This window comes from Bombina bombina, chromosome 2 (genome assembly GCF_027579735.1).
Source record: "Bombina bombina isolate aBomBom1 chromosome 2, aBomBom1.pri, whole genome shotgun sequence".
NCBI lineage: Eukaryota > Metazoa > Chordata > Amphibia > Anura > Bombinatoridae > Bombina > Bombina bombina.
The window spans coordinates 682675966-682703836 of NC_069500.1; the positions used below are offsets into that span (position 1 = coordinate 682675966).

General features: G+C 41.4%; 1 protein-coding gene across 1 annotated transcript in view; it reads left to right on the forward strand.

Moving 5' to 3' along the window:
- The window catches only part of FOCAD (focadhesin), a 1237844-nt gene that overhangs the window by 659147 nt on the left and 550826 nt on the right, over positions 1–27871 (forward strand). The window contains 1 exon segment of the mRNA XM_053702659.1: positions 20897–21023. Coding sequence (XP_053558634.1) covers positions 20897–21023 — 127 coding nt within the window.

The following is a 27871-nucleotide window of genomic DNA, read 5'->3' on the forward strand; positions in this document are numbered from 1 at the left end:
TTGGAACAGTTTGGATATATATATATATATATATATATATATATATACAGGGAGTGCAGAATTATTAGGCAAATGAGTATTTTGACCACATCATCCTCTTTATGCATGTTGTCTTACTCCAAGCTGTATAGGCTCGAAAGCCTACTACCAATTAAGCATATTAGGTGATGTGCATCTCTGTAATGAGAAGGGGTGTGGTCTAATGACATCAACACCCTATATCAGGTGTGCATAATTATTAGGCAACTTCCTTTCCTTTGGCAAAATGGGTCAAAAGAAGGACTTGACAGGCTCAGAAAAGTCAAAAATAGTGAGATATCTTGCAGAGGGATGCAGCACTCTTAAAATTGCAAAGCTTCTGAAGCGTGATCATCGAACAATCAAGCGTTTCATTCAAAATAGTCAACAGGGTCGCAAGAAGCGTGTGGAAAAACCAAGGCGCAAAATAACTGCCCATGAACTGAGAAAAGTCAAGCGTGCAGAGACATGGCCAAGGTAAGAAAGGCTGAAAGACGACCACCACTGAACAAGACACACAAGCTGAAACGTCAAGACTGGGCCAAGAAATATCTCAAGACTGATTTTTCTAAGGTTTTATGGACTGATGAAATGAGAGTGAGTCTTGATGGGCCAGATGGATGGGCCCGTGGCTGGATTGGTAAAGGGCAGAGAGCTCCAGTCCGACTCAGACGCCAGCAAGGTGGAGGTGGAGTACTGGTTTGGGCTGGTATCATCAAAGATGAGCTTGTGGGGCCTTTTCGGGTTGAGGATGGAGTCAAGCTCAACTCCCAGTCCTACTGCCAGTTTCTGGAAGACACCTTCTTCAAGCAGTGGTACAGGAAGAAGTCTGCATCCTTCAAGAAAAACATGATTTTCATGCAGGACAATGCTCCATCACACGCGTCCAAGTACTCCACAGCGTGGCTGGCAAGAAAGGGTATAAAAGAAGAAAATCTAATGACATGGCCTCCTTGTTCACCTGATCTGAACCCCATTGAGAACCTGTGGTCCATCATCAAATGTGAGATTTACAAGGAGGGAAAACAGTACACCTCTCTGAACAGTGTCTGGGAGGCTGTGGTTGCTGCTGCACGCAATGTTGATGGTGAACAGATCAAAACACTGACAGAATCCATGGATGGCAGGCTTTTGAGTGTCCTTGCAAAGAAAGGTGGCTATATTGGTCACTGATTTGTTTTTGTTTTGTTTTTGAATGTCAGAAATGTATATTTGTGAATGTTGAGATGTTATATTGGTTTCACTGGTAAAAATAAATAATTTAAATGGGTATATATTTGTTTTTTGTTAAGTTGCCTAATAATTATGCACAGTAATAGTCACCTGCACACACAGATATCCCCCTAAAATAGCTAAAACTAAAAACAAACTAAAAACTACTTCCAAAAATATTCAGCTTTGATATTAATGAGTTTTTTGGGTTCATTGAGAACATGGTTGTTGTTCAATAATAAAATTAATCCTCAAAAATACAACTTGCCTAATAATTCTGCACTCCCTGTGTGTGTATATATATATATATATATATATATATATATATATATATATATTATATATATATATATATATATATATATATATATATATATATATATATATATATATATATATATATATATGTACTGCTTTTTTCTCTAAGGAACACATAGTGAAGGTTTGGGCCCAAATAGACTACATACTTTTTGGCAATGGAAGTACAGCTACTAATAGCTTTTCACACTTTTTCTTATAGCAGGGGAGGTCCCTTCTTGCGCACCACGTAATCTGGTGTGGCTCATTACATTTTCCTTGCGATTTTACTGCAGGATCTCTGGCAATCCTACGGAGAGTGTTTTATATCTATGTGGGTCTAGGAGGTGGTGAGTGCCCCAGCCATTGGGGTTATAAAGGTGCCTCTTTTTATTTTTAAAAATAGTCCTAGAAAATTTGTTGTTTAAATCTTTCCTTACTGTGGGATTGCATCTCCAGTGATGGAGGACTCTGATTATATGTTAGAAGGTTCTGCACCTCCTATTATAAATAATAATACCTGTTTATACTTTAAGGAGTCAGTGGTTTGTCCACCTGCTCAATTTTGTTCCATTTGCCTGGGTACCGTTCTAAAGTCCAAGAAGGGAGCTAAATCTGCTAACCCCCCTAACATAATTAGTCCCTCTGAGCCATCAACCTCTCAGGATTCTGTGGTCCAGGAGATGTCTACCATATCCCCTCAATGCGCTTCACATGCAGTTCCCCGTGGCACGCCTAATACTCTGGCTGGAAGGGGCTTTTTCCCTGCGGACTTTACCACACAGTTACAATCTGCTGTGTCTGCAGCCCTGAGTTCCTTACCTATCTCTGGGAAACGTAAGAGAAAGGTTAAACATAGTTCTACTGAATTAGATTCAGCTAATTTCCAATCGGATTTAGCCAGTAGCGTCAGAGGGTGAGCTCTCTGAGTTGGAGACTTCATGTACTAAACCCCCTCCTTTTAGATTTAAGATTGAGCATCTGCGTTTTTTGCTTAAGGAGGTTTTGACTACATTAGATGTTCCGGAAGCATCTCTACCAGAGGAACCCCAGTGGAGGCTCCTCTATAGGAGCACTTGAGCATGTTAACCCCTTGACCCCCAGGCCCTGCTGAACCCCCTGGCCCTGCTGAACAAAAAAAAAAAAAAAAAATAGTGAGAAATAAAAAAAAAAAAATTAAATTTTAAACCTGTTTGGCTCAATAAATAAATAAAAATCCTCCAGGCTCCACTGCAGTGTACCTAAAAAACAAAAATTGCCGTTTTTACTTCTATCTATCGTACAGCACAGCATGTGCGATAGAAATATAGGCAAAATCCCTTTCCATTGTCAGCCTGCAGTGTCTGCAGCGCCACCTACAGCCCAGCCCATAGGCTTGCTAACCGCACAGCTCTTAGTGTGCGAGTGAGAGCCAGCTGTCACATGACACTCGCACACTAAGAGCTGTGTGTGTGTGTGGGAGGAGGAGGAGCATCGTGGGTTTCATTTCAGAATAGATAGTGAGGAGGTGCCGAGCAGAGAAGCTGCTGTAGCCTGTAGCAGTTAGGTCAGCTCAGCTGCCGTTAAGTATCAGGCATCCGGTTGCAGAGACAATGAAGAGGGGAGATTAGAAAAAATGCTCCAGCTTCATGGGTGGCCAGGGGAGCCGTGATTTAGTAAGTTAGTCAAATAAATTTAAACACCTTCACTTCTACTCTGCTGCATTGTTAGATTTATTATTGTAAAGGAATACTTTCGTTTTTCTCTTGTAAGATGTATCGAGTCCACGGATTCATCCTTACTTGTGGGATATTCTCCTCCCCTACAGGAAGTGGCAAAGAGAGCACCCACAGCAGAGCTAGCTATATAGCTCCCCCCTTAGCTCCACCCCCCAGTCATTCTCTTTGTCTATTCTAAGTAACTAGGAAGTGCAGAGCAATTGTGGTGACAAAAATGTTAGTTTTTTATTTCTCAAGCAAAGGTTTGTTATTTTAAATGGTGCCGGTGTGTACTATTTACTCTTTGGCAGAAAAAGAGATGAAGATTTCTGCAAGGAGGATTATGATCTTAGCACTTTGTAACTAAGATCCACTGCTTTTCTCACAAAGGCTGAAGAGTACAGGAAAACTTCAGTTGAGGGAACGGTTTGCATGCTAAAGCTGCATATGAGGTATGTTCAGTCTATGTTTTTCTAGACAGACTGTGTTTATTCTAGAAAAGGCTGGCAATATCCCCATGGGGAAAGGGTAAGCTGTTTTCAGACACTTGGAATAGGAATTTCAGCTTACTTGAAGGGCTTTTTTGTTACTGGTGACACTGTTAGGAAAAACGTTTTTTGTTTGATCAGTAAATGATGCATTTATAACGTTTTTTGAAGGGACTAAAGGGGTCATTGTAGCTTGTATTAGGGTTTTTTAACCCACATAGTTAATTTAGAGACACTCAGGTGTTTTTCTAATAGGCCTCAAAACATAGAGAGAAATGGGAGGGGCCTATTTTCGCGCCTCAGTTGCGCAGTTTCTTTTCCTTAAAAGTCATCTAGTGCGTCACATTCATTTACTTTACAAGACATGGCCACAGTTATGAATACAACCCTCACTGAGGTTTTATCTAAACTGCCTGGTTTACAAGGTAAGTGGGATAGCTTTGGGTTAAGGAAAAATGCTGAGCCGTCTCATGCTTTAGTAGCCGTTTCTGATATGCCCTCACAATGCTCTGAAGGGGCGAGGGATTTGTTATCTGAGGGAAAAATTTCTGATTCAGGAAAGACGCTTCCTCAGACAGATTCTGATATGACGGCCTTTAAATTTAAGCTTGAACACCTCCGCTTATTGCTTAGGGAGGTATTAGCAACTCTAGATGATTGTGACCCTATAGTGGTCCCAGAGAAATTGTGTAAAATGGAGAGATACTTGGAGGTTCCTGTGTACACTGATGTTTTTCCAGTCCCTAAGAGGATTGTGAATATTATTGCTAAGGAGTGGGATAGACCAGGTATTCCGTTCTCTCCTCCTCCTGTTTTTAAGAAAATGTTTCCCATATCTGACACCATAAGGGACTCATGGCAGACAGTTCCTAAGGTGGAGGGAGCTATTTCTTCTCTGTCTAAGCGTACAACTATACCTATTGAAGACAGTTGTGCTTTCAAAGATCCTATGGATAAAAAATTAGAGGGTCTCTTGAAGAAAATTTTTGTTCATCAAGGTTTTTCTCTCCAACCTATTGCGTGCATTGTTCCTGTAACGACTGCAGCTGCTTTCTGGTTTGAGGCTCTAGAGGAGGCACTTCAAATAGAGACTCCATTAGAGGAAATTATGGACAGAATTAATGCTCTTAAGTTGGCCAATTCTTTTATTACAGATGCCACATTCCAACTGGCTAAATTAGCGGCAAATAATTCAGGTTTTGCCATTTTAGCGCGCAGGGCGTTATGGCTTAAGTCCTGGTCTGCTGAGGTGTCATCTAAATCTAAACTTTTGAACATTCCTTTCATAGGTAAGACCCTATTCGGGCCTGAACTGAAGGAGATTATTTCAGACATCACTGGAGGGAAAGGTCATGCCCTCCCTCAGGATAGATCAAATAAGATGAGGGCCAAACAAAATAATTTTCGTTCCTTTCGGAACTTTAAGAGTGGTCCCGCTTCAGCCTCCTCTGCTACAAAACAAGAGGGGAATTTTGCCCAATCCAAGTCAGTCTGGAGACCTAACCAGGCTTGGAACACGGGTAAACAGGCCAAGAAGCCTGTAGCTGCCTCTAAGACAGCATGAAGGGGTAGCCCCCAATCTCTCTCTTTACTCAGGCTTGGGCGAGAGATGTTCAGGATCCCTGGGCTTTAGAAATTGTGTCCCAGGGATATCTTCTGGAATTCAAGGGCTCCCTTGCAAGAGGGAGATTTCACATTTCTCGATTATCTGTAAACCAGACAAAGAGAGAGGCATTCTTACGCTGTGCAGAAGACCTACATACCATGGGAGTTATTCGCCCAGTCCCGAAGGAGGAACAGGGGCTAGGGTTTTATTCAAACCTGTTTGTGGTTCCCAAGAAAGAGGGAACCTTCAGACCAATCTTAGTTCTCAAGTTTCTAAACAAGTTCCTCAAAGTTCCATCATTCAAGATGGAGACTATTCGGACTATTCTACATCTGATCCAGGAGGGTCAATATATGACTACCGTGGACTTAAAGGATGCATATCTACACATCCCTGTTCACAGAGATCATCATCAATTCCTCAGATTCGCCTTTCTAAACAGGCATTACCAGTTTGTGGCCCTTCCTTTCGGGTTGGCCACGGCTCCTAGAATTTTCACAAAGGTTCTAGGGTCCCTTTTGGCGGTTCTACGACCACGGGGCATAGCAGTGGCGCCTTATCTAGACGACATCTTAATTCAGGTGTCGACTTTCCAGCTAGCCAAGTCTCACACAGACATTGTGTTGGCTTTTCTGACATCTCACGGGTGGAAGGTGAACATAAAAGAGTTCTCTCTTCCCTCTTACAAGAGTTTCCTTCCTAGGGACTCTGATAGACTCGGTAGAAATGAGAATATTTCTGACGGAGGTCAGAAAGTTAAAACTCTTATCCACTTGCCGAGCTCTTCATTCCATTCCTCGGCCATCAGTGGCTCAGTGTATGGAGGTAATCGGACTCATGGTAGCGGCAATGGACATAGTTCCTTTTGCCCGTTTACACCTCAGACCTCTGCAACTATGCATGCTCAAACAGTGGAATGTGGATTATGCAGACTTATCTCCTCAACTGCATCTGGACCAGGAGTACAGAGATTCTCTTCTCTGGTGGTTGTCTCAGCACGACCTGTCTCAGGGAATGTGCTTCCGCAGGCCAGAGTGGATCATTGTAATGACAGATGCCAGCCTGCTAGGCTGGGGTGCAGTCTGGAACTCCCTGAAAACACAGGGCTTATGGTCTCGGGAGGAAGCTCTTCTCCCGATAAACATTTTAGAACTGAGAGCGATTTTCAATGCGCTTCAGGCGTGGCCTGAGCTTGCTGCAGCCAAATTCATCAGGTTTCAGTCAGACAACATCACGACTGTAGCTTATATCAATCATCAGGGAGGGACAAGGAGTTCTCTAGCAATGATGGAGGTATCCAAAATAATCCGGTGGGCAGAGGATCACTCTTGCCATCTCTCAGCAATCCACATCCCAGGAGTAGAGAACTGGGAGGCGGATTTTCTAAGTCGTCAGACTCTTCATCCGGGGGAGTGGGAACTCCATCCGGAGATATTCGCCTAGCTGATTCAGCTATGGGGCACACCAGAATTGGATCTGATGGCGTCTCGTCAGAATGCCAAACTTCCTTGTTACGGGTCCAGGTCCCGGGATCCCAAGGCAGTACTGATAGATGCTCTAGCAGTGCCTTGGTCCTTCAATCTGGCTTATGTATTTCCACCGTTTCCTCTCCTCCCTCGTCTGGTTACCAGAATCAAGCAGGAGAGAGCCTCGGTAATTCTGATAGCTCCTGCGTGGCCATGCAGGACTTGGTATGCAGACCTAGTGGACATGTCCTCGGTTCCACCATGTACTCTGCCAGTGAGGCGGGACCTTCTAATTCAAGGCCCGTTCACGTATCTAAATCTAATTTCTCTGCGTCTGACTGCTTGGAGATTGAACGCATTATTTTATCTAAGCGTGGTTTCTCTGAATCAGTCATTGATACCCTGATTCAGGCTAGAAAGCCTGTCACCAGGAAGATTTATCATAAGATTTGGCGCAAATATCTTTATTGGTGTGAATCCAAAGGTTACTCGTGGAGTAAGATTAGGATTCCTAGAATATTGTCTTTTCTCCAAGAGGGTTTGGAGAAGGGATTATCTGCTAGTTCTCTTAAGGGTCAAATATCTGCTTTGTCTATTCTACTTCACAAACGTCTGGCAGATGTTCCAGACGTTAAAGCATTTAGTCAGGCTTTGGTCAGAATCAAGCCTGTATTTAAACCTGTTGCTCCGCCAAGGAGCCTTAACTTAGTTCTTAACGTTCTTCAAGGGGTTCCATTTGAACCTATGCATTCCATAGATATTAAGCTTCTATCTTGGAAAGTTTGGTTTTTAGTAGCTATCTCTTCGGCTCGAAGAGTTTCTGAGCTATCTGCTTTAAATAATGATTCCCCTTACCTTGTTTTCCATGCAGATAAGGTGGTTTTACGTACCAAACCTGGGTTTCTTCCTAAGGTTGTTTCTAATAAGAATATCAATCAAGAGATTGTGGTTCATTCTTTGTGTCCTAATCCTTCATCTAAGAAGGAACGTCTGTTACACAATCTTGATGTGGTTTGTGCTTTAAAATTCTACTTACAAGCAACTAAAGATTTCCGTCAAATATCTTCTTTGTTTGTTGTTTGTTCTGGTAAACGGAGAGGTCAAAGGGCTATGGCTACCTCTCTTTCCTTTTGGCTGAAAAGCATCATCCGTTTGGCCTATGAGACTGCTGGACGGCAGCCTCCTGAAAGGATTTCTGCTCATTCTACTAGAGCTGTGGCTTCCACATGGGCTTTTAAAAATGAGGCTTCTGTTGAACAGATTTGTAAGGCAGCGACTTGGTCTTCGCTTCATACTTTTTCCAAATTTTACAAATTCAATACTTTTGCTTCTTCGGAGGCTATTTTTGGGAGAAAGGTTCTACAAGCAGTGGTGCCTTCCGTTTAAGGTCACTGTCTTGTCCCTCCCTTCATCCGTGTCCTAAAGCTTTGGTATTGGTATCCCACAAGTAAGGATGAATCCGTGGACTTGATACATCTTACAAGAGAAAACATAATTTATGCTTACCTGATAAATATATTTCTCTTTTGATGTATCGAGTCCACGGCCCGCCCTGTTTTTTAAGACAGGCATATATATTTTTATTTTTAAACTTTCAGTCACCACTTAACCCTATGGTTTCTTCTTTTTCTTCCTAGCCTTCGGTCAAATGACTGGGGGGTGGAGCTAAGGGGGGAGCTATATAGGCAGCTCTGCTGTGGGTGCTCTCTTTGCCACTTCCTGTAGGGGAGGAGTTTATCCCACAAGTAAGGATGAATCCGTGGACTCGATACATCACAAGAGAAATAAATTTATCAGGTAAGCATAAATTATGTTTTTTCACAAAAGTCTGTGACATTTACTTTTCCAAGGCTTTAAGAATTCTGTGTAGAATACTAGAGAAAACTGTACTGTATTGTTTATATCAATGGAAATTATCTCTCTTCAAACATGCCATGTGCTTAGAACTTCTAAGCACATGGCATGTTTGAAAAGAGATAATTTCCATTGATATAAACAATAAGTTAGAAGGGAGGACTATCTGTTCACATTTTTTATTTATTTATTTTACATTTCAGGCAAAACGGTGCAATTTAACATAAAACATGCAGCAAACACCCCCTCACGTGTCAAACTTTTTTTTATGGTCAGGAGGAGATGGAGTGGCACTGACAGCTGACCTTTGCATATTACTATAGCAACTTTAGTACTTAGCTCACTTCATCACTCCCCCGTGGTGACCCTGCAGACTCACTGAACTTACACTGAAGGGGGATATATGTTGTGCCTTCTTTAAAATAGGCAACACACATTATTGTTATTTCATATTTATCACAGTGACAAGTTATATTATTTCTTATGGTTGTGGGGGGAGAACAGGGACATTTATTTAGTGAGTAAAATTTAAAAAAAATGCTTTCTTGAAAAAACATACTGATGTTTATCACAATGGCCACTAATGTTTATAATATGCACACATACACACTAAACAAACTTACACATTCACACACTACACATTAACACACATACTATACATACACACACACACTACACAAAATACACTACACACATACAAACATACACATTCACACACACATACATACTACACATATAATTCATTCAGATTATTTATAATGTGATTACCACTAACTGAACCAGATTACACCTAAGATCTCCCATATATATATATATATATATATATATATATATACTTAGTTCATCCCTTGTGAACCCCCATTTGAATAGCCCACGAGCCACCACTGAGGAACCCAAGATTCCTAAGTTAGACAGGGTTTATGAAGACAGACAGGTTCCACAAACTTTTCCTGTCTCAGTTCGCATGGCGATTATTATCAGTAGTGAATGGGAAAGAGTTGGAACTCTTTTTTTCCCCTTCGTCAACTTTTAAAAAGTTTATCCCGGTCCCTGATTCTCAGCTGGAATTGTGGGTTTCCATCCCTAAGGTGGATGGTGCCATTTCGACGCTAGCTAAGCGTACCACTATCCCTATGGAAGATGGTTCTTCCTTTAGGGAACCCAAGGACAAGAAGTTTGAAAGTTTTCTGAGAAGAATGTTCCAACACACAGGATTTTTATTTCAACCGGCGGCGTCAGTTGCCACTGTGGCTGGGGCCGGCACCTACTAGTGTGACTCTCTGTCAGATCTTATTGAGGTGGATTCTCCCCTCGAGGATATTCAAGAGAGGATTAAGGCTTTAAGAATAGGTAACTCTTTTATCTGTGATGCGAATATGCAGATTATACCTCTGAACGCAAAGGCCTCAGGTTTTGCGGTCCTAGCTCGTAGAGCTCTCTGGTTGAAATCTTGGTCTGCAGATATGGTTTCTAAATCCAGATTCCTTTCCTTACCCTTCAATGGGAAGTTACTATTTGGTCCAGGCCTAGACTCTATCATTTCTACTGTTACTGGAGGAAAAGGTGCTTTCCTTCCGCAAGATAAGAACAACAGACCTGAGGGACTTCAGTCCTCTACATTTTGTTCGGACAAGTCCCAGAGAAATCAATCGTCTTCCAACTCTGAGCAACCCAAGTGTTCCTGGAAACCTGCTCAGTCCTGGAATAATTCCAAGCAGACTAAGAAGCCGCAGATAACAAATCTGCATGAAGGGGCGGCCCCTGATCCGGGATTGGATCAAGTAGGGGGCAGACTGTCGTTTTTCTCAGACGCTTGGTTTCAGGATGTTCAGGACCCTTGGCTACTGAAGGTTGTATCTCAGGGGTGCAGGATAGGATTCCAATCTCATCCGCCCAGGGGCAGATTCCTCCTCTCCAGACTGTCTACAAGACAACCTTTTTAGATTGTGTAAGAGATCTATCCTCCTTAGCAGTAATAGTCCCGGTACCTGCATCAGAAAGAGGTCTGGGGTTATAGTCAAGACTCTTAGTGGTTCCCAAAAAGGAAGGAACCTTTCGTCCAATTCTGGACTTGAAGTGCCTAAACAAATTTCTAAACGTCCCCTCCTTCAAGATGGAAACGATCAGATAGATCCTTCCCCTGGTTCAGGAAGGACAATTTATGTCTACCATTGATCTGAAGGATGCATACCTGCATGTTCCGATCCACAAGGTTCATTTTCAGTTCCTAAGGTTTGTTTTTCTGGATCAGCACTTCCAGTTCAAAGCACTTCCGTTTGGCTTAGCTACTGCACCCAGGATACTTCCAAAAGTCCTGGGTGCTCTTATGGCGGTAGTCAGAACTCAAAGAATTGCAGTAGCACCGTACCTGGACGATATCTTGGTACAGGCTAACGATCACTCAGAATTTCTTCGGAGTCTTCTTCGGTCTCATGGATGGAAGATAAACTTGGAAAAGAGTTCTCTTACTCCAAATACCAGGGTGAATTTCCTGGGTACGATTATAGACTCGGTATCCATGAGGATCTATCTAACAGATCGGAAACGTCACAAGCTGACATCGGCGTGCCTTGCCCTTCAGGCTGCTTTAAGATCTTCGGTGGCCCAATGCATGGAGGTGATTGGACTCATGGTGTCTTGTATGGACATTATTCCTTTTGCCAGATTCCGTCTCAGACCTTTACAACTATGCATGCTGAGACAGTGGAATGGCGATCATTTGGACCTGTCACAACAGATCATATTGGATAGCCTGTTGAGAGATTCCCTCTCTTGGTGGCTTTGTCAAGATCACCTGTCTCAAGGCACATACTTCTTGAGACCATCCTGGGAGATTGTGACTACGGAAGCCAGCTTTTCAGGCTGGGGAGCAGTCTGGGGTGCCAGGAAGGCACAAGGTTTATGGACTCAGGAGGAAATCTTCAATACGCTGAAGGCTTGGCCCCTTCTGGGCTCGACCCAGTTTATCAGATTCCAATCAGACAATATAACGACGGTCGTCAGGGTGGAACGAGAAGTTCCTTAGCGATGAGAGAGGTTTCTCCAATCCTAGAATGGTGGCAGAAGCCCACAGTTGTGTGCTGTCAGCGATTTACATTCCGGGTGTGGACAACTGGGAAGCAGACTTCCTGAGCAGACAATTTTTTCACCTGGGGGAATGGTCTCTCCACCCTGAGTTGTTTGGAGAAATTTGCAGCAAATGGGGGATGCCGGAGATATATCTTATGGCCTCCTGTCTCAATGCCAAACTACTCAGGTACGGGTCGAGATTGAGGGATCCTCAAGCAGAGTTAATAAATGCTCTGGCGGTTCCATGGAGGTTCAGACTCATATACCTCTTTCATCAATTGCCTCTGTTCCCTCATGTGGTGGCCCGCATCAAGCAGGAACTAGAATCGGTTATTCCAATTGCACCTTCCTGGCCGTAAAGGACCTGGTTCGCGGATCTGGTGAGAATGTCCTCTTCTCCTCCGTGGAGGTTAGCTTGTCGCAGGGACCTCCTGATACATGGTCCCTTCCTGCATCAAAATCTAGATTCTCTGAGGCTGACTGCGTGGAGATTGAACTCTTAGTCTTAGCTTTGAGAGGATTCTCTGAGAGTGTCATAGACACTTTGATTCAAGCTTGTAAGCCGGTTACTCGGCACATCTACCATAAGGTATAGCGAACTGCCTGCACTTGTGTGAGGAGCAAGGTTTTTCTTGGCATAAGGTAAAAGTTGCCAGAATTTTATCTTTTCTCCAGAATGGTCTGGTAAATGGTCTATTTGCCAGTTCTCTGAAGGGGCAGATATTGGCCCTGTCAGTGTTGCTGGACAAAAGATTAGCTGAGCTTCCAGATGTGCAGTCCTTTGTTAAGGCTCTGACTAGAATCAGACCTGTGTTTAGACCTGTGACTCCGCCTTGGAGTCTCAATCTTGTTCAAAAGGCCACTACGTCTTCCTTGTCTTTCTGATTGAGGAGTGTCATCCACTTGGCTTATGAGAAAGCAGGTTTTTAAAAAATTAAAAAGGGTGCTTCCAGTAAATATCAATGTTTTTCTAAACAAATTTTAAATAAATCCAAAAACACTTTTCTGACTATAAAGATAATTTTATATTTTATGTATAAAAAAAATATTCAAATTTTAAAAAACAGTTGCAGTATATCAACAACAATGTAATAGCAGCGTTTATAGCAACAGTTTTAACAAACCGTAGAAATATATCAACAACAATGTAATAGCAGCATTTATAGCAATAATGTATCTGTGTTAGTCTAAACAGCACAACTCTGTCAGTTTATACAGCACTAATTATGCAGCAAAAAATAAACCTTTTATGTTCACTAAAACATTCATATATTTCAAATGATATTGAGCATAAAAAACACATATAGAAAAATATATATATATTCAAATTTAGAAAGCAGTTGCAGTATAATAAAAAACAATGTAATAGCAGTGTTTGTAGCAACAGTTTTGACAAACCGTAGCAATATATCAACAACAATGTAATAGCAGCATTTAAAGCAATAATGTATCTGTGTTAGTCTAAACAGCACAACTGTGTCAGTTTATACAGCACTCATTATGCAGCAAAAAAGAAACCTTTTATGTTCACTAAAGCATTCATATATATCAAAAGGTATTTAAGCATAAAGAAACAGTATGTTTAAAAAACAGGGACGTCTCCCTTTAAATTTGCTAGCGTTAAAAAATATACCACCTTAATAAAAAAATATATACCACCTTAATAAAAACGGTTTTACCACCTTAAATTCAAAAGAGCCTTATTGCTCATAGGTATTTGTATTTTAGTCTTTTTAGACAAAACGATATAGATATGTGTTAGCCTTGATAAGTATTTTATGGACTTTAGGATATCAGTTTCCAAAGAATTTGCAGTTCAGTCCCTAATGTCACTATGTGACTATCTCAGCAGCTTCCCAAACCAGCTTTTTAACAGCTTTTCCAAAACAGCCTTGCTGCATGTAAATAACAGAGCCTCTTGGCCAGCAAATGAAATACGCAGACTGGTTCAACGTTACCTCACCAGCAGCAGGATCACAGTCCCTCCTTGGAAGGATAAGGAGCACGCAAACTTTCAAAGCGTTTTCCACTCCACAACTCTCAGCGTTTTCACTTCTCTGCTGTTTGGTTCAATTCACCTGCTAGCATGATTGTGTTTATACCCATTTATACCCTAATGTTTTTCCTACATTTCCTCGTTCCCTCGGCCGAATGACTGGGGTAATGGGGTAAGGGGATGGGTATTTAAGCCTTTGGCTGGGGTGTCTTTGCCTCCTCCTGGTGGCCAGGTCTTGTTTTTCCGAACAGTAAGGAATGAAGTCATCGTATCTCCCTGCCAGGAAAGAAAGGAATTTATCTGGTAACCATAAATGTTGTTTTTTTTTTTTACTAATTTATCACTAGTATACTTTAGGAATTATTCACTTAAAGTGAATGTAAATTTTGATGCTAAAGTGCCCGGTTTTTAAATAATTAGATTAAAAACAGGGGCACTTTAATTCATCAAAATTTACATTTCACTTGTGTTGTGAAAAAATACCTTTTAATCTTGACAGGCGCTCCAGCTTCCTCAGCCCGTTGCAATGCCTCTTCCAGGGTCTAAAATGAGGAATCCGGCTTCCTCCAATCATGGCTTCGAATCAGACACTGAGGTCAGGGTGGGAGCCCTCAGATTGCTCTCAAGGGGGGTGAGTGCTAGCGTCAGCTCTGAGCCGTCATTGGCACCTGACTGAGAAAATATGCGACATCTCAGAGCCGTCGTTAGCACTCAAGGGGGTTAAAGTGATTCTAAACTAAAATGAATTAAAGCCAAGTATCAAAAAATAATCTTCAGTAAAGTTTACAAAGATGCTTATTTTTTTTAAAATAATTACCATTGCGTTATGGTAAACATAATGCAGATCCTCCGCCCGCATCTCCTGCTTTCTTTAGCAGATCGATGGCGTATCCGGCTTCCTCCAATCGTAGTGTGCCCCCTTTGTCGCAGGAGCTGTGGGCGGAGGATCGGCGTTATGTTTTCCATAACACAGTGGTAATTATTTTTAAAAATAAGTGTATTTCTCCAACATAGGTGTGTCCGGTCCACGGCGTCATCCTTACTTGTGGGATATTCTCTTCCCCAACAGGAAATGGCAAAGAGCCCAGCAAAGCTGGTCACATGATCCCTCCTAGGCTCCGCCTACCCCAGTCATTCTCTTTGCCGTTGTACAGGCAACATCTCCACGGAGATGGCTTAGAGTTTTTTAGTGTTTAACTGTAGTTTTTCATTATTCAATCAAGAGTTTGTTATTTTCAAATAGTGCTGGTACGTACTATTTACTCAGAAACAGAAAAGAGATGAAGAATTCTGTTTGTATGAGGAAAATGATTTTAGCAACCGTAACTAAAATCCATGGCTGTTCCACACAGGACTGTTGAGAGCAATTAACTTCAGTTGGGGGAACAGTTTGCAGTCTCTTGCTGCTTGAGGTATGACACATTCTAACAAGACGATGTAATGCTGGAAGCTGTCATTTTCCCTATGGGATCCGGTAAGCCATGTTTATTACGATTGTAAATAAGGGCTTCACAAGGGCTTATTTAAACTGTAGACTTTTTTTGGGCTAAATCGATTGATATTAACACTTATTTAGCCTTGAGGAATCATTTATTCTGGGTATTTTGATTTAATAATATCGGCAGGCACTGTTTTAGACACCTTATTCTTTAGGGGCTTTCCCAAAGCATAGGCAGAGTCTCATTTTCGCGCCGGTGTTGCGCACTTGTTTTTGAGAGGCATGGCATGCAGTCGCATGTGAGAGGAGCTCTGATACTTATAAAAGACTTCTGAAGGCGTCATTTGGTATCGTATTCCCCTTTGGGTTTGGTTGGGTCTCAGCAAAGCAGATACCAGGGACTGTAAAGGGGTTTAAAGCTTAAAACGGCTCCGGTTCCGTTATTTTAAGGGTTAAAGCTTCCAAAATTGGTGTGCAATATTTTCAAGGCTTTAAGACGCTGTGGTGAAAATTTGGTGAATTTTGAACAATTCCTTCATGTTTTTTCGCAATTGCAGTAATAAAGTGTGTTCAGTTTAAAATTTAAAGTGACAGTAACGGTTTTATTTTAAAACGTTTTTTGTACTTTCTGATCAAGTTTATGCCTGTTTAACATGTCTGAACTACCAGATAGACTGTGTTCTGAATGTGGGGAAGCCAGAATTCCTATTCATTTAAATAAATGTGATTTATGTGATAATGACAATGATGCCCAAGATGATTCCTCAAGTGAGGGGAGTAAGCATGGTACTGCATCATTCCCTCCTTCGTCTACACGAGTCTTGCCCACTCAGGAGGCCCCTAGTACATCTAGCGCGCCAATACTCCTTACTATGCAACAATTAACGGCTGTAATGGATAATTCTGTCAAAAACATTTTAGCCAAAATGAACCCTTGTCAGCGTAAGCGTGGCTGCTCTGTTTTAGTTACTGAAGAGCATGACGACGCTGATATTAATATCTCTGAAGGGCCCCTAACCCAATCTGAGGGGGCCAGGGAGGTTTTGTCTGAGGGAGAAATTACTGATTTAGGGAACATTTCTCAGCAGGCTGAATCTGATGTGATTACATTTAAATTTAAATTGGAACATCTCCGCATTTTGCTTAAGGAGGTATTATCCACTCTGGATGATTGTGAAAATTTAGTCATCCCAGAGAAACTATGTAAAATGGACAAGTTCCTAGAGGTGCCGGGGCTCCCAGAAGCTTTTCCTATACCCAAGCGGGTGGCGGACATTGTTAATAAAGAATGGGAAAGGCCCGGTATTCCTTTCGTCCCTCCCCCCATATTTAAAAAATTGTTTCCTATGGTCGACCCCAGAAAGGACTTATGGCAGTCAGTCCCCAAGGTCGAGGGAGCGGTTTCTACTTTAAACAAACGCACCACTATTCCCATAGAGGATAGTTGTGCTTTCAAAGATCCTATGGATAAAAAATTAGAAGGTTTGCTTAAAAAGATGTTTGTTCAGCAGGGTTACCTTCTACAACCCATTTCATGCATTGTCCCTGTCACTACAGCCGCATATTTCTGGTTTGATGAACTGCTTAAGGTGCTCGATAGTGACTCTCCTCCTTATGAGGAGATTATGGACAGAATCAATGCTCTCAAATTGGCTAATTCTTTCACTCTAGACGCCTCTTTGCAATTGGCTAAGTTAGCGGCTAAGAACTCTGGGTTTGCTATTGTGGCGCGCAGAGCGCTTTGGTTGAAATCTTGGTCGGCTGATGCGTCTTCCAAGAACAAGCTACTAAACATTCCTTTCAAGGGGAAAACGCTGTTTGGTCCTGACTTGAAAGAGATTATCTCTGATATCACTGGGGGTAAGGGCCACGCCCTTCCTCAGGATCGGCCCTTCAAGGCAAAAAATAGACCTAATTTTCGTCCCTTTCGTAAAAACGGACCAGCCCAAGGTGCTACGTCCTCTAAGCAAGAGGGTAATACTTCTCAGGCCAAGCCAGCTTGGAGACCAATGCAAGGCTGGAACAAGGGAAAGCAGGCCAAGAAACCTGCCACTGCTACCAAGACAGCATGAAATATTGGCCCCCGATCCGGGACCGGATCTGGTGGGGGGCAGACTCTCTCTCTTCGCTCAGGCTTGGGCAAGAGATGTTCTGGATCCTTGGGCGCTAGAAATAGTCTCCCAGGGTTATCTTCTGGAATTCAAGGGACTTCCCCCAAGGGGGAGGTTCCACAAGTCGCAGTTGTCTTCAGACCACATAAAAAGACAGGCGTTCTTACATTGTGTAGAAGACCTGTTAAAAATGGGAGTGATTCATCCTGTTCCATTAAGAGAACAAGGGATGGGGTTCTACTCCAATCTGTTCATAGTTCCCAAAAAAGAGGGAACGTTCAGACCAATCCTAGATCTCAAGATCTTAAACAAATTTCTCAAGGTCCCATCGTTCAAGATGGAAACCATTCGAACTATCCTTCCTTCCATCCAGGAAGGTCAATTTATGACCACGGTGGATTTAAAGGATGCGTATCTACATATTCCTATCCACAAGGAACATCATCGGTTCCTAAGGTTTGCATTCCTGGACAAACATTACCAGTTCGTGGCGCTTCCTTTCGGATTAGCCACTGCTCCAAGGATTTTCACAAAGGTACTAGGGTCCCTTCTAGCGGTGCTAAGACCAAGGGGCATTGCAGTAGTACCTTACCTGGACGACATTCTGATTCAAGCGTCGTCCCTTCCTCAAGCAAAGGCTCACACGGACATTGTCCTGGCCTTTCTCAGATCTCACGGCTGGAAAGTGAACGTGGAAAAGAGTTCTCTATCCCCGTCAACAAGGGTTCCCTTCTTGGGAACAATTATAGACTCCTTAGAAATGAGGATCTTTCTAACAGAGGCCAGAAAAACAAAGCTTCTGGACTCTTGTCGGATACTTCATTCCGTTCCTCTTCCTTCCATAGCTCAGTGCATGGAAGTGATCGGGTTGATGGTGGCGGCGATGGACATAGTTCCTTTTGCGCGCATTCATCTAAGACCATTACAACTGTGCATGCTCAGTCAGTGGAATGGGGACTATACAGACTTGTCTCCGAAGATACAAGTAAATCAGAGGACCAGAGACTCACTCCGTTGGTGGCTGTCCCTGGACAATCTGTCTCAAGGGATGATGTTCCACAGACCAGAGTGGGTCATTGTCACGACCGACGCCAGTCTGATAGGCTGGGGCGCGGTCTGGGGATCCCTGAAAGCTCAGGGTCTTTGGTCTCGGGAAGAATCTCTTCTACCGATAAATATTCTGGAACTGAGAGCGATATTCAAGGCGCTCCAGGCCTGGCCCCAGCTTGCGAGGACCAGGTTCATACGGTTTCAATCAGACAACATGACGACGGTTGCGTACATCAACCATCAGGGGGGAACAAGGAGTTCCCTAGCGATGGAAGAAGTAACCAAAATTATTCTTTGGGCGGAGTCTCACTCCTGCCACCTGTCTGCTATCCACATCCCAGGAGTGGAAAATTGGGAAGCGGATTTTCTGAGTCGTCAGACATTGCATCCGGGGGAGTGGGAACTCCATCCGGAAATCTTTGCCCAAGTCACTCACCTGTGGGGCATTCCAGACATGGATCTGATGGCCTCTCGTCAGAACTTCAAAGTTCCTTGCTACGGGGCCAGATCCAGGGATCCCAAGGCGGCTCTAGTGGATGCACTAGTAGCACCTTGGACCTTCAAACTAGCTTATGTGTTCCCGCCATTTCCTCTCATCCCCAGGCTGATAGCCAGGATCAAGCAGGAGAGGGCGTCGGTGATCTTGATAGCTCCTGCGTGGCCACGCAGGACTTGGTATGCAGATCTGGTGAATATGTCATCGGCTCCACCTTGGAAGCTACCTTTGAGACGAGACCTTCTTGTTCAGGGTCCGTTCGAACATCCGAATCTGGTTTCACTCCAGCTGACTGCTTGGAGATTGAACGCTTGATTTTATCGAAGCGAGGATTCTCAGATTCTGTGATCGATACTCTTGTTCAGGCCAGAAAGCCTGTGACTAGAAAGATTTACCACAAAATTTGGAAAAAATATATCTGTTGGTGTGAATCTAAAGGATTCCCTTGGGACAAGGTTAAGATTCCTAGGATTCTATCCTTCCTTCAAGAAGGATTGGAAAAAGGATTATCTGCAAGTTCCCTGAAGGGACAGATTTCTGCCTTGTCGGTATTACTTCACAAAAAGCTGGCAGCTGTGCCAGATGTTCAAGCCTTTGTTCAGGCTCTGGTTAGAATCAAGCCTGTTTACAAACCTTTGACTCCTCCTTGGAGTCTCAATTTAATTCTTTCAGTTCTTCAGGGGGTTCCGTTTGAACCCTTACATTCCGTTGATATTAAGTTATTATCTTGGAAAGTTTTGTTTTTAGTTGCGATTTCTTCTGCTAGAAGAGTCTCAGAATTATCTGCTCTGCAGTGTTCTCCTCCTTATCTGGTGTTCCATGCAGATAAGGTGGTTTTACGTACTAAACCTGGTTTTCTTCCAAAAGTTGTTTCTAACAAAAACATTAACCAGGAGATTATCGTACCTTCTCTGTGTCCAAAACCAGTTTCAAAGAAGGAACGTTTGTTGCACAATTTGGATGTTGTTCGCGCTCTAAAATTCTATTTAGATGCTACAAAGGATTTTAGACAAACATCTTCCTTGTTTGTTGTTTATTCAGGTAAAAGGAGAGGTCAAAAAGCAACTTCTACCTCTCTCTCTTTTTGGATTAAAAGCATCATCAGATTGGCTTACGAGACTGCCGGACGGCAGCCTCCCGAAAGAATCACAGCTCATTCCACTAGGGCTGTGGCTTCCACATGGGCCTTCAAGAACGAGGCTTCTGTTGATCAGATATGTAGGGCAGCGACTTGGTCTTCACTGCACACTTTTACCAAATTTTACAAGTTTGATACTTTTGCTTCTTCTGAGGCTATTTTTGGGAGAAAGGTTTTGCAAGCCGTGGTGCCTTCCATTTAGGTGACCTGATTTGCTCCCTCCCTTCATCCGTGTCCTAAAGCTTTGGTATTGGTTCCCACAAGTAAGGATGACGCCGTGGACCGGACACACCTATGTTGGAGAAAACAGAATTTATGTTTACCTGATAAATTTCTTTCTCCAACGGTGTGTCCGGTCCACGGCCCGCCCTGGTTTTTTTAATCAGGTCTGATATTTTATTTTCTTTAACTACAGTCACCACGGTACCATATGGTTTCTCCTATGCAAATATTCCTCCTTAACGTCGGTCGAATGACTGGGGTAGGCGGAGCCTAGGAGGGATCATGTGACCAGCTTTGCTGGGCTCTTTGCCATTTCCTGTTGGGGAAGAGAATATCCCACAAGTAAGGATGACGCCGTGGACCGGACACACCGTTGGAGAAAGAAATTTATCAGGTAAACATAAATTCTGTTTTTTGTAAACTTTAATTAATTAAAATGCTCCTGTTTTTAAGATTATTTTTTGATACTGGGGTTTAATTCATTAAAGTTTACAATCACTTTAAGATGCTTTTTTTTTTTTTTTTTGCACTTGTTAGTAGTATCCTTGTTCTTTTATAATCGCCCAATTCTGTAGAGGTCTGTCAAAAATCTTTGAAGGATTTATCTCACTGGCTATTCTTGTACAGACTAATGTTTAACTAATAAAAATCCCTAAATATTATTTACGTTTGCAGCAGTGACACAAACAGCATTATTTACTGTTTTTTATTTCTTCTTCTTGTTTTTTTACACTTTAGGCCTTACCAACATGGAGCAGACATGTTGGCTGCTATAACACAAGTTTTGAATGACTGCACAAAACTTGATCTTGCTACTCCTGCAGCTTTAGTACTGCAAGGCCTACATGCGCTTTTCCAGGCTGAGGTGAGGATGACTTAAAGTGAATGGAAACTTAACCCTACTGACTCATTGGATAGACTTTTTTAAAAATTAGGCAGAGTTTAATTAACCAAATTTTCTCATTACAGCTCCAACGATAAGCGCCGCTCCTCCATCCGCCATATTGTGTAATTGATAGACAGATGATGAATCTTCAAACAACTAATCCTTTTAGTTGTTTGAAGATTCGTCATCTGTCAATCAACTTACCTCAAGGTTAGTGAGTCCTAGCAACGGCATGAAACCGTCACTAGCACCTGAGGGTGAAACTTAGCAATGACTCCAAGCCGTCATTAGTACTCAAAGGGTTAATAAATATTTTGCTAGCACTTCAGTAAATAATCCATATACTCTGACTAATTTTTAAAAGTGTACATTCACTTTAACTGTGCCAGCTGGCACTAAATGTCTTGCTGTACATTATTGTGTGTGCTTATTGATAGACCTTTATAATCTGGATTATCAGATATCTAAATAAAAAACTAAAAAAACACAATTTATTAATTTTGTTTTACAAATATGTTGAAACTGCATTGTGTATGGATTATTTACTGAAGTGCTAGCAAAATGTTTATTAACCCTTTGAGTACTAATGACGGCTTGGAGCCGTCGCTGTTTCACCCTCAAGTGCTAACGACGGCTCCATGCCGTTGCTAGGACTCACTAACCTTGAGGTGTCCAATCTTGCCCTCATATTGAAGAGCAGGCGCAGGGCTTCACACGGAGCGTGATGACGTCATCACGCATTGACGTGATGTTGTCATCACACAACTTTATTACAACTGTAAATTGACAGTTATGGAGAGATGGGGCATACTGCTTAGATGCCCGTATCTTGGGCATCTAAGCATCTACAGACCCCCAAGACCCACCGTTGGCAAGGTAATCGCCTCACCTTTCCAATGATGTCAGTGTAGTAAAAAAAATAAGGGAGTCTCTAAAAGCACATAAATAAAGATCAAAATTGCCTAGAGACCCCCAAAATAGATTTCTCTAAAATAAATTAGTCCCTGTTTCTTAAAAAAATTATCAATTTAAGTATATTTGCTAAATGATCACCGTGGTAGCCAGCGTTACCGGAGTGATCACCTAGCTAAGAAAAATGACCTTCCCTTACTATACTGATACTGACATATTTGTAATCACATGAACACCTGGTTCTTGTGATAACAAATTAATCAATGTTAGAGAGATGCTTTCATTGAAAAAAAATAAAAATAAATATATATATATATATATATATTTTTTATAATCAGTCTTTTAGAGCCCTTGGAAGGTGCTCAAAACACCTTTGCGCAGCTCTCATCGTCTTTCAAAACCCCTGTATTTTTACTGCAAAGAAGCTTTTTTTGCAATAAAAATTGTATCTTTTCTAGCAGCATAATTTCTTTCAAAATATCTATTCACTTTGTAAAGAGAATTATGGCTGAGCGTCTGATGAGTAACGAGGAAGCAGCTGAGTTCCTTATGAACTCCGACTTTGTTTCCTTCTTGGATGACGCTAGAGAAGATTCTGACAGGGGCTTTGTCCCTGTTGCACATTTTTGGAAAGTACACCCCTTGGTGCATCAAATAAAGGACTACGTGTGTATATATAGCGCAAAATTTGAGTGCATAAGAAATAGCTGAACATGTCACTTAGAAAAAAATATTTTCTAACCAAAGCACCATATTCCATTTATTTTTATGCACTCCACTTTTTTCTAGAAATACATGTAGCCCTTAATTTGATGCCCAAAGGGGTGTACTTTATACAAATGTGTACTTTATGTACCCTTTTTAACTTCCCATATGGCTAGAGCTGTTTAATTGCAGACATGACAGCCTAAAAAAAGTCTAAAATAATTGTCTTTTAATTTTTAGTTTTGATGTCTGCAATTAGACAGCTTAAGCCACCTGGGTAGTTAAGATACAATAAATAAAGTGCACATTTTTGGAAAGAACATCAAATAAGGGGCTACATATATATTTAGCACAAAATTGGAGTGCTCAATATATAACTAAACAGCACACTTTGCTCAGAAAACGTTTTGTTTTTTTAAATAAGTGCAATATTTGCTTTTTTTTTATTACATACTCCAGTTTTGAGATCTAAATATAAATAAACCCTCATCTCATAGACCTTAAATTAGATTTTAAAACGCTGTATTTGATTATATACTAAATTGACATCCCAGCAATTAAACAGTAGAAAAACAGTGAAATGTTCTCAATTTTTACTTATTTTATTCAGGTTATCTACTACAAATATTTAGCCACACAGGTTTAGATGGTAGAGTTTACAAAAAAAGTAGCATACAGTTAATTATTGAGTCAGGAGTAAAAATATACACTTTCTTTCATGTAATTAGCAAGAGTCCATGAGCTAGTGACGTATGGGACACACATTCCTACCAGGAGGGGCAAAGTTTCCCAAACCTCAAAATGCCTACAAATACACCCCTCACCACACCCACAAATCAGTTTTTACAAACTTTACCTCCTATGGAGGTGGTGAAGTAAGTTTGTGCTAGATTCTACGTTGATATGCGCTCCGCAGCAGGTTGGAGCCCGGTTTTCCTCTCAGCGTGCAGTGAATGTCAGAGGGATGTGAGGAGAGTATTGCCTATTTGAATTCAATGATCTCCTTCTACGGGGTCTATTTCATAGGTTCTCTGTTATCGGTCGTAGAGATTCATCTCTTACCTCCCTTTTCAGATCGACGATATACTCTTATTTATATACCATTACCTCTGCTGATTTTCGTTTCAGTACTGGTTTGGCTTTCTACAACATGTAGATGAGTGTCTTGGGGTAAGTAAATCTTATTTTCTGTGACACTCTAAGCTATGGTTGGGCACTTTTATATAAAGTTCTAAATATATGTATTCAAACATTTATTTGCCTTGACTCAGGATGTTCAACATTCCTTATTTTAGACAGTCAGTTTCATATTTGGGATAATGCATATGAATAAATCATTTTTTTCTTACCTTAAAAATTTGACTTTTTCCCTGTGGGCTGTTAGGCTCGCGGGGGCTGAAAATGCTTAATTTTATTGCGTCATTCTTGGCGCGGACTTTTTTGGCGCAAATTTTTTTTTTTCTGTTTCCGGCGTCATACGTGTCGCCGGAAGTTGCGTCATTTTTGACGTTCTTTTGCGCCAAAAGTGTCGGCGTTCCGGACGTGGCGTCATTTTTGGCGCCAAAAGCATTTAGGCGCCAAATAATGTGGGCGTCATTTTTGGCGCTAAAAAAATATGGGCGTCACTATTGTCTCCACATTATTTAAGTCTAATTTTTTTTTATTGCTTCTGGTTGCTAGAAGCTTGTTCACTGGCATTTTTTTCCCATTCCTGAAACTGTCATTTGAGGAATTTGATCAATTTTGCTTTATGTTGTTTTTTCTATTACATATTGCAAGATGTCCCACGTTGAAATTGAGTCAGAAGATACTTCTGGAAAATCGCTGCCTGGGGCTGGAGCTACCAAAGCTAAGTGTATCTACTGTAAACTTATGGTATCTGTTCCTCCAGCTGTTGTTTGTACTGTTTTGTCATGACAAACTATTAATGCAGATAATATTTCCTTTAGTACTGTTACATTACCTGTTGCTGTTCTGTCAACATCTAATACTCAGAGTGTTCCTGATAACATAAGAGATTTTGTTTCTAAATCCATTAAGAAGGCTATGTCTGTTATTCCTCCTTCTAGTAAATGTAAAAAGTCTTTTAAAAACTTCTCATTTTTCAGATGAATTTTTAAATGAACATCATCATTCTGATTCTGTTAATGGTTCTTCTGGTTCAGAGGATTCTGTCTCAGAGGTTGATGCTGATAAATCTTCATATTTATTTAAAATGAAATTTATTCGTTCTTTACTTAAAGAAGTCCTAATTGCATTAGAAATTGAGGATTCTGGTCCTCTTGATACTAAATCTAAACCTTTAGATAAGGTTTTTAAATCTCCTGTAGTTATTCCAGAAGTTTTTCCTGTCCCTAGTGCTATTTCTGAAGTAATTTCCATGGAATGGAATAATTTGGGTAATTAATTTACTCCTTCTAAACGTTTTAAGCAATTATATCCTGTGCCATCTGACAGATTAGAGTTTTGGGACAAAATCCCTAAAGTTGATGGGGCTGTCTCTACTCTTGTTAAGCGTACTACTATTCCTAGGGCAGATGGTACTTCCTTAAGGATCCTTTAGATAGGAAAATAGAATCCTTTCTAAGAAAAGCTTACTTGTGTTCAGGTAATCTTCTTAGACCTGCTATATCTTTAGCGGATGTTGCTGCAGCTTCATCTTTTGGTTAGAAGCTTTAGCGCAACAAGTAACAGATCATAATTCTCATAGCATTTTTATTCTTCAACATGCTAATAATTTTATTTGTAATGCCATCTTTGATATCATTAGAGTTGATGTCAGGTATATGTCTCTAGCTATTTTAGCTAGAAGAGCTTTATGGCTTAAGACTTGGAATGCTGATATGTCTTCTAAGTCTACTCTGTTTTCCTTTTCTTTCCAGGGTAATAATCGTTTTCGTTCCTTTCGTCACAACAAGGAACAAAAACCTGATCCTTCATCCTCAGGAGTGGTATCAGTTTGGAAACCATCTCCAGTCTGGAATAAATCCAAGCCTTTTAGAAAATCAAAGCCAGCTCCTAAGTCCACATGAAGGTGCGGCCCTCATTCCAGCTCAGCTGGTAGGGGGCAGATTACGTTTTTTCTAAGAAATTTGGATCAATTCCGTTCACAATCTTTGGATTCAGAACATTGTTTCAGAAGGGTACAGAATTGGCTTCAAGATAAGGCCTCCTGCAAAGAGATTTTTTCTTTACCATGTCCCAGTAAACCCAGCAAAGGCTCAAGCATTTCTGAAATGTGTTTCAGATCTACAGGGAGTGCAGAATTATTAGGCAAATGAGTATTTTGACCACATCATCCTCTTTATGCATGTTGTCTTACTCCAAGCTGTATAGGCTCGAAAGCCTACTACCAATTAAGCATATTAGGTGATGTGCATCTCTGTAATGAGAAGGGGTGTGGTCTAATGACATCAACACCCTATATCAGGTGTGCATAATTATTAGGCAACTTCCTTTCCTTTGGCAAAATGGGTCAAAAGAAGGACTTGACAGGCTCAGAAAAGTAAAAAATAGTGAGATATCTTGCAGAGGGATGCAGCACTCTTAAAATTGCAAAGCTTCTGAAGCGTGATCATCGAACAATCAAGCGTTTCATTCAAAATAGTCAACAGGGTCGCAAGAAGCGTGTGGAAAAACCGAGGCGCAAAATAACTGCCCATGAACTGAGAAAAGTCAAGCGTGCAGCTGCCAAGATGCCACTTGCCACCAGTTTGGCCATATTTCAGAGCTGCAACATCACTGGAGTGCCCAAAAGCACACGGTGTGCAATACTCAGAGACATGGCCAAGGTAAGAAAGGCTGAAAGACGACCACCACTGAACAAGACACACAAGCTGAAACGTCAAGACTGGGCCAAGAAATATCTCAAGACTGATTTTTCTAAGGTTTTATGGACTGATGAAATGAGAGTGAGTCTTGATGGGCCAGATGGATGGGCCCGTGGCTGGATTGGTAAAGGGCAGAGAGCTCCAGTCCGACTCAGACGCCAGCAAGGTGGAGGTGGAGTACTGGTTTGGGCTGGTATCATCAAAGATGAGCTTGTGGGGCCTTTTCGGGTTGAGGATGGAGTCAAGCTCAACTCCCAGTCCTACTGCCAGTTTCTGGAAGACACCTTCTTCAAGCGGTGGTACAGGAAGAAGTCTGCATCCTTCAAGAAAAACATGATTTTCATGCAGGACAATGCTCCATCACATGCGTCCAAGTACTCCACAGCGTGGCTGGCAAGAAAGGGTATAAAAGAAGAAAATCTAATGACATGGCCTCCTTGTTCACCTGATCTGAACCCCATTGAGAACCTGTGGTCCATCATCAAATGTGAGATTTACAAGGAGGGAAAACAGTACACCTCTCTGAACAGTGTCTGGGAGGCTGTGGTTGCTGCTGCATGCAATGTTGATGGTGAACAGATCAAAACACTGACAGAATCCATGGATGGCAGGCTTTTGAGTGTCCTTGCAAAGAAAGGTGGCTATATTGGTCACTGATTTGTTTTTGTTTTGTTTTTGAATGTCAGAAATGTATATTTGTGAATGTTGAGATGTTATATTGGTTTCACTGGTAAAAAAAAATAATTGAAATGGGTATATATTTGTTTTTTGTTAAGTTGCCTAATAATTATGCACAGTAATAGTCACCTGCACACACAGATATCCGCCTAAAATAGCTATAACTAAAAACAAACTAAAAACTACTTCCAAAACTATTCAGCTTTGATATTAATGAGTTTTTTGGGTTCATTGAGAACATGGTTGTTGTTCAATAATAAAATTAATCCTCAAAAATACAACTTGCCTAATAATTCTGCACTCCCTGTAGAGTTGACTGGAGTAATTTTGCCTGTTCCAGTTCTGGAACAGGGACTGGGGTTTTATTGAAATCTCTTCATTGTACCAAAGAAGGAAAATTCCTTCAGACCAGTTCTGGATCTAAAAATATTGAATCGTTATGTAAGGATACCAACATTCAAAATGGTAACTGTAAGGACTATCCTGCCTTTTGTTCAACAAGGGCATTATATGTCTACTATAGATTTACAGGATGCATATCTGCATATTCCGATTCATCCAGATCACTATCAGTTTCTGAGATTCTCTTTCCTAGACAAGCATTACCAGTTTGTGGCTCTGCCGTTTGGCCTAGCCACAGCTCCAAGAATTTTTTCGAAGGTTCTCGGTGCCCTTCTGTCTGTAATCAGAGAACAGGGTATT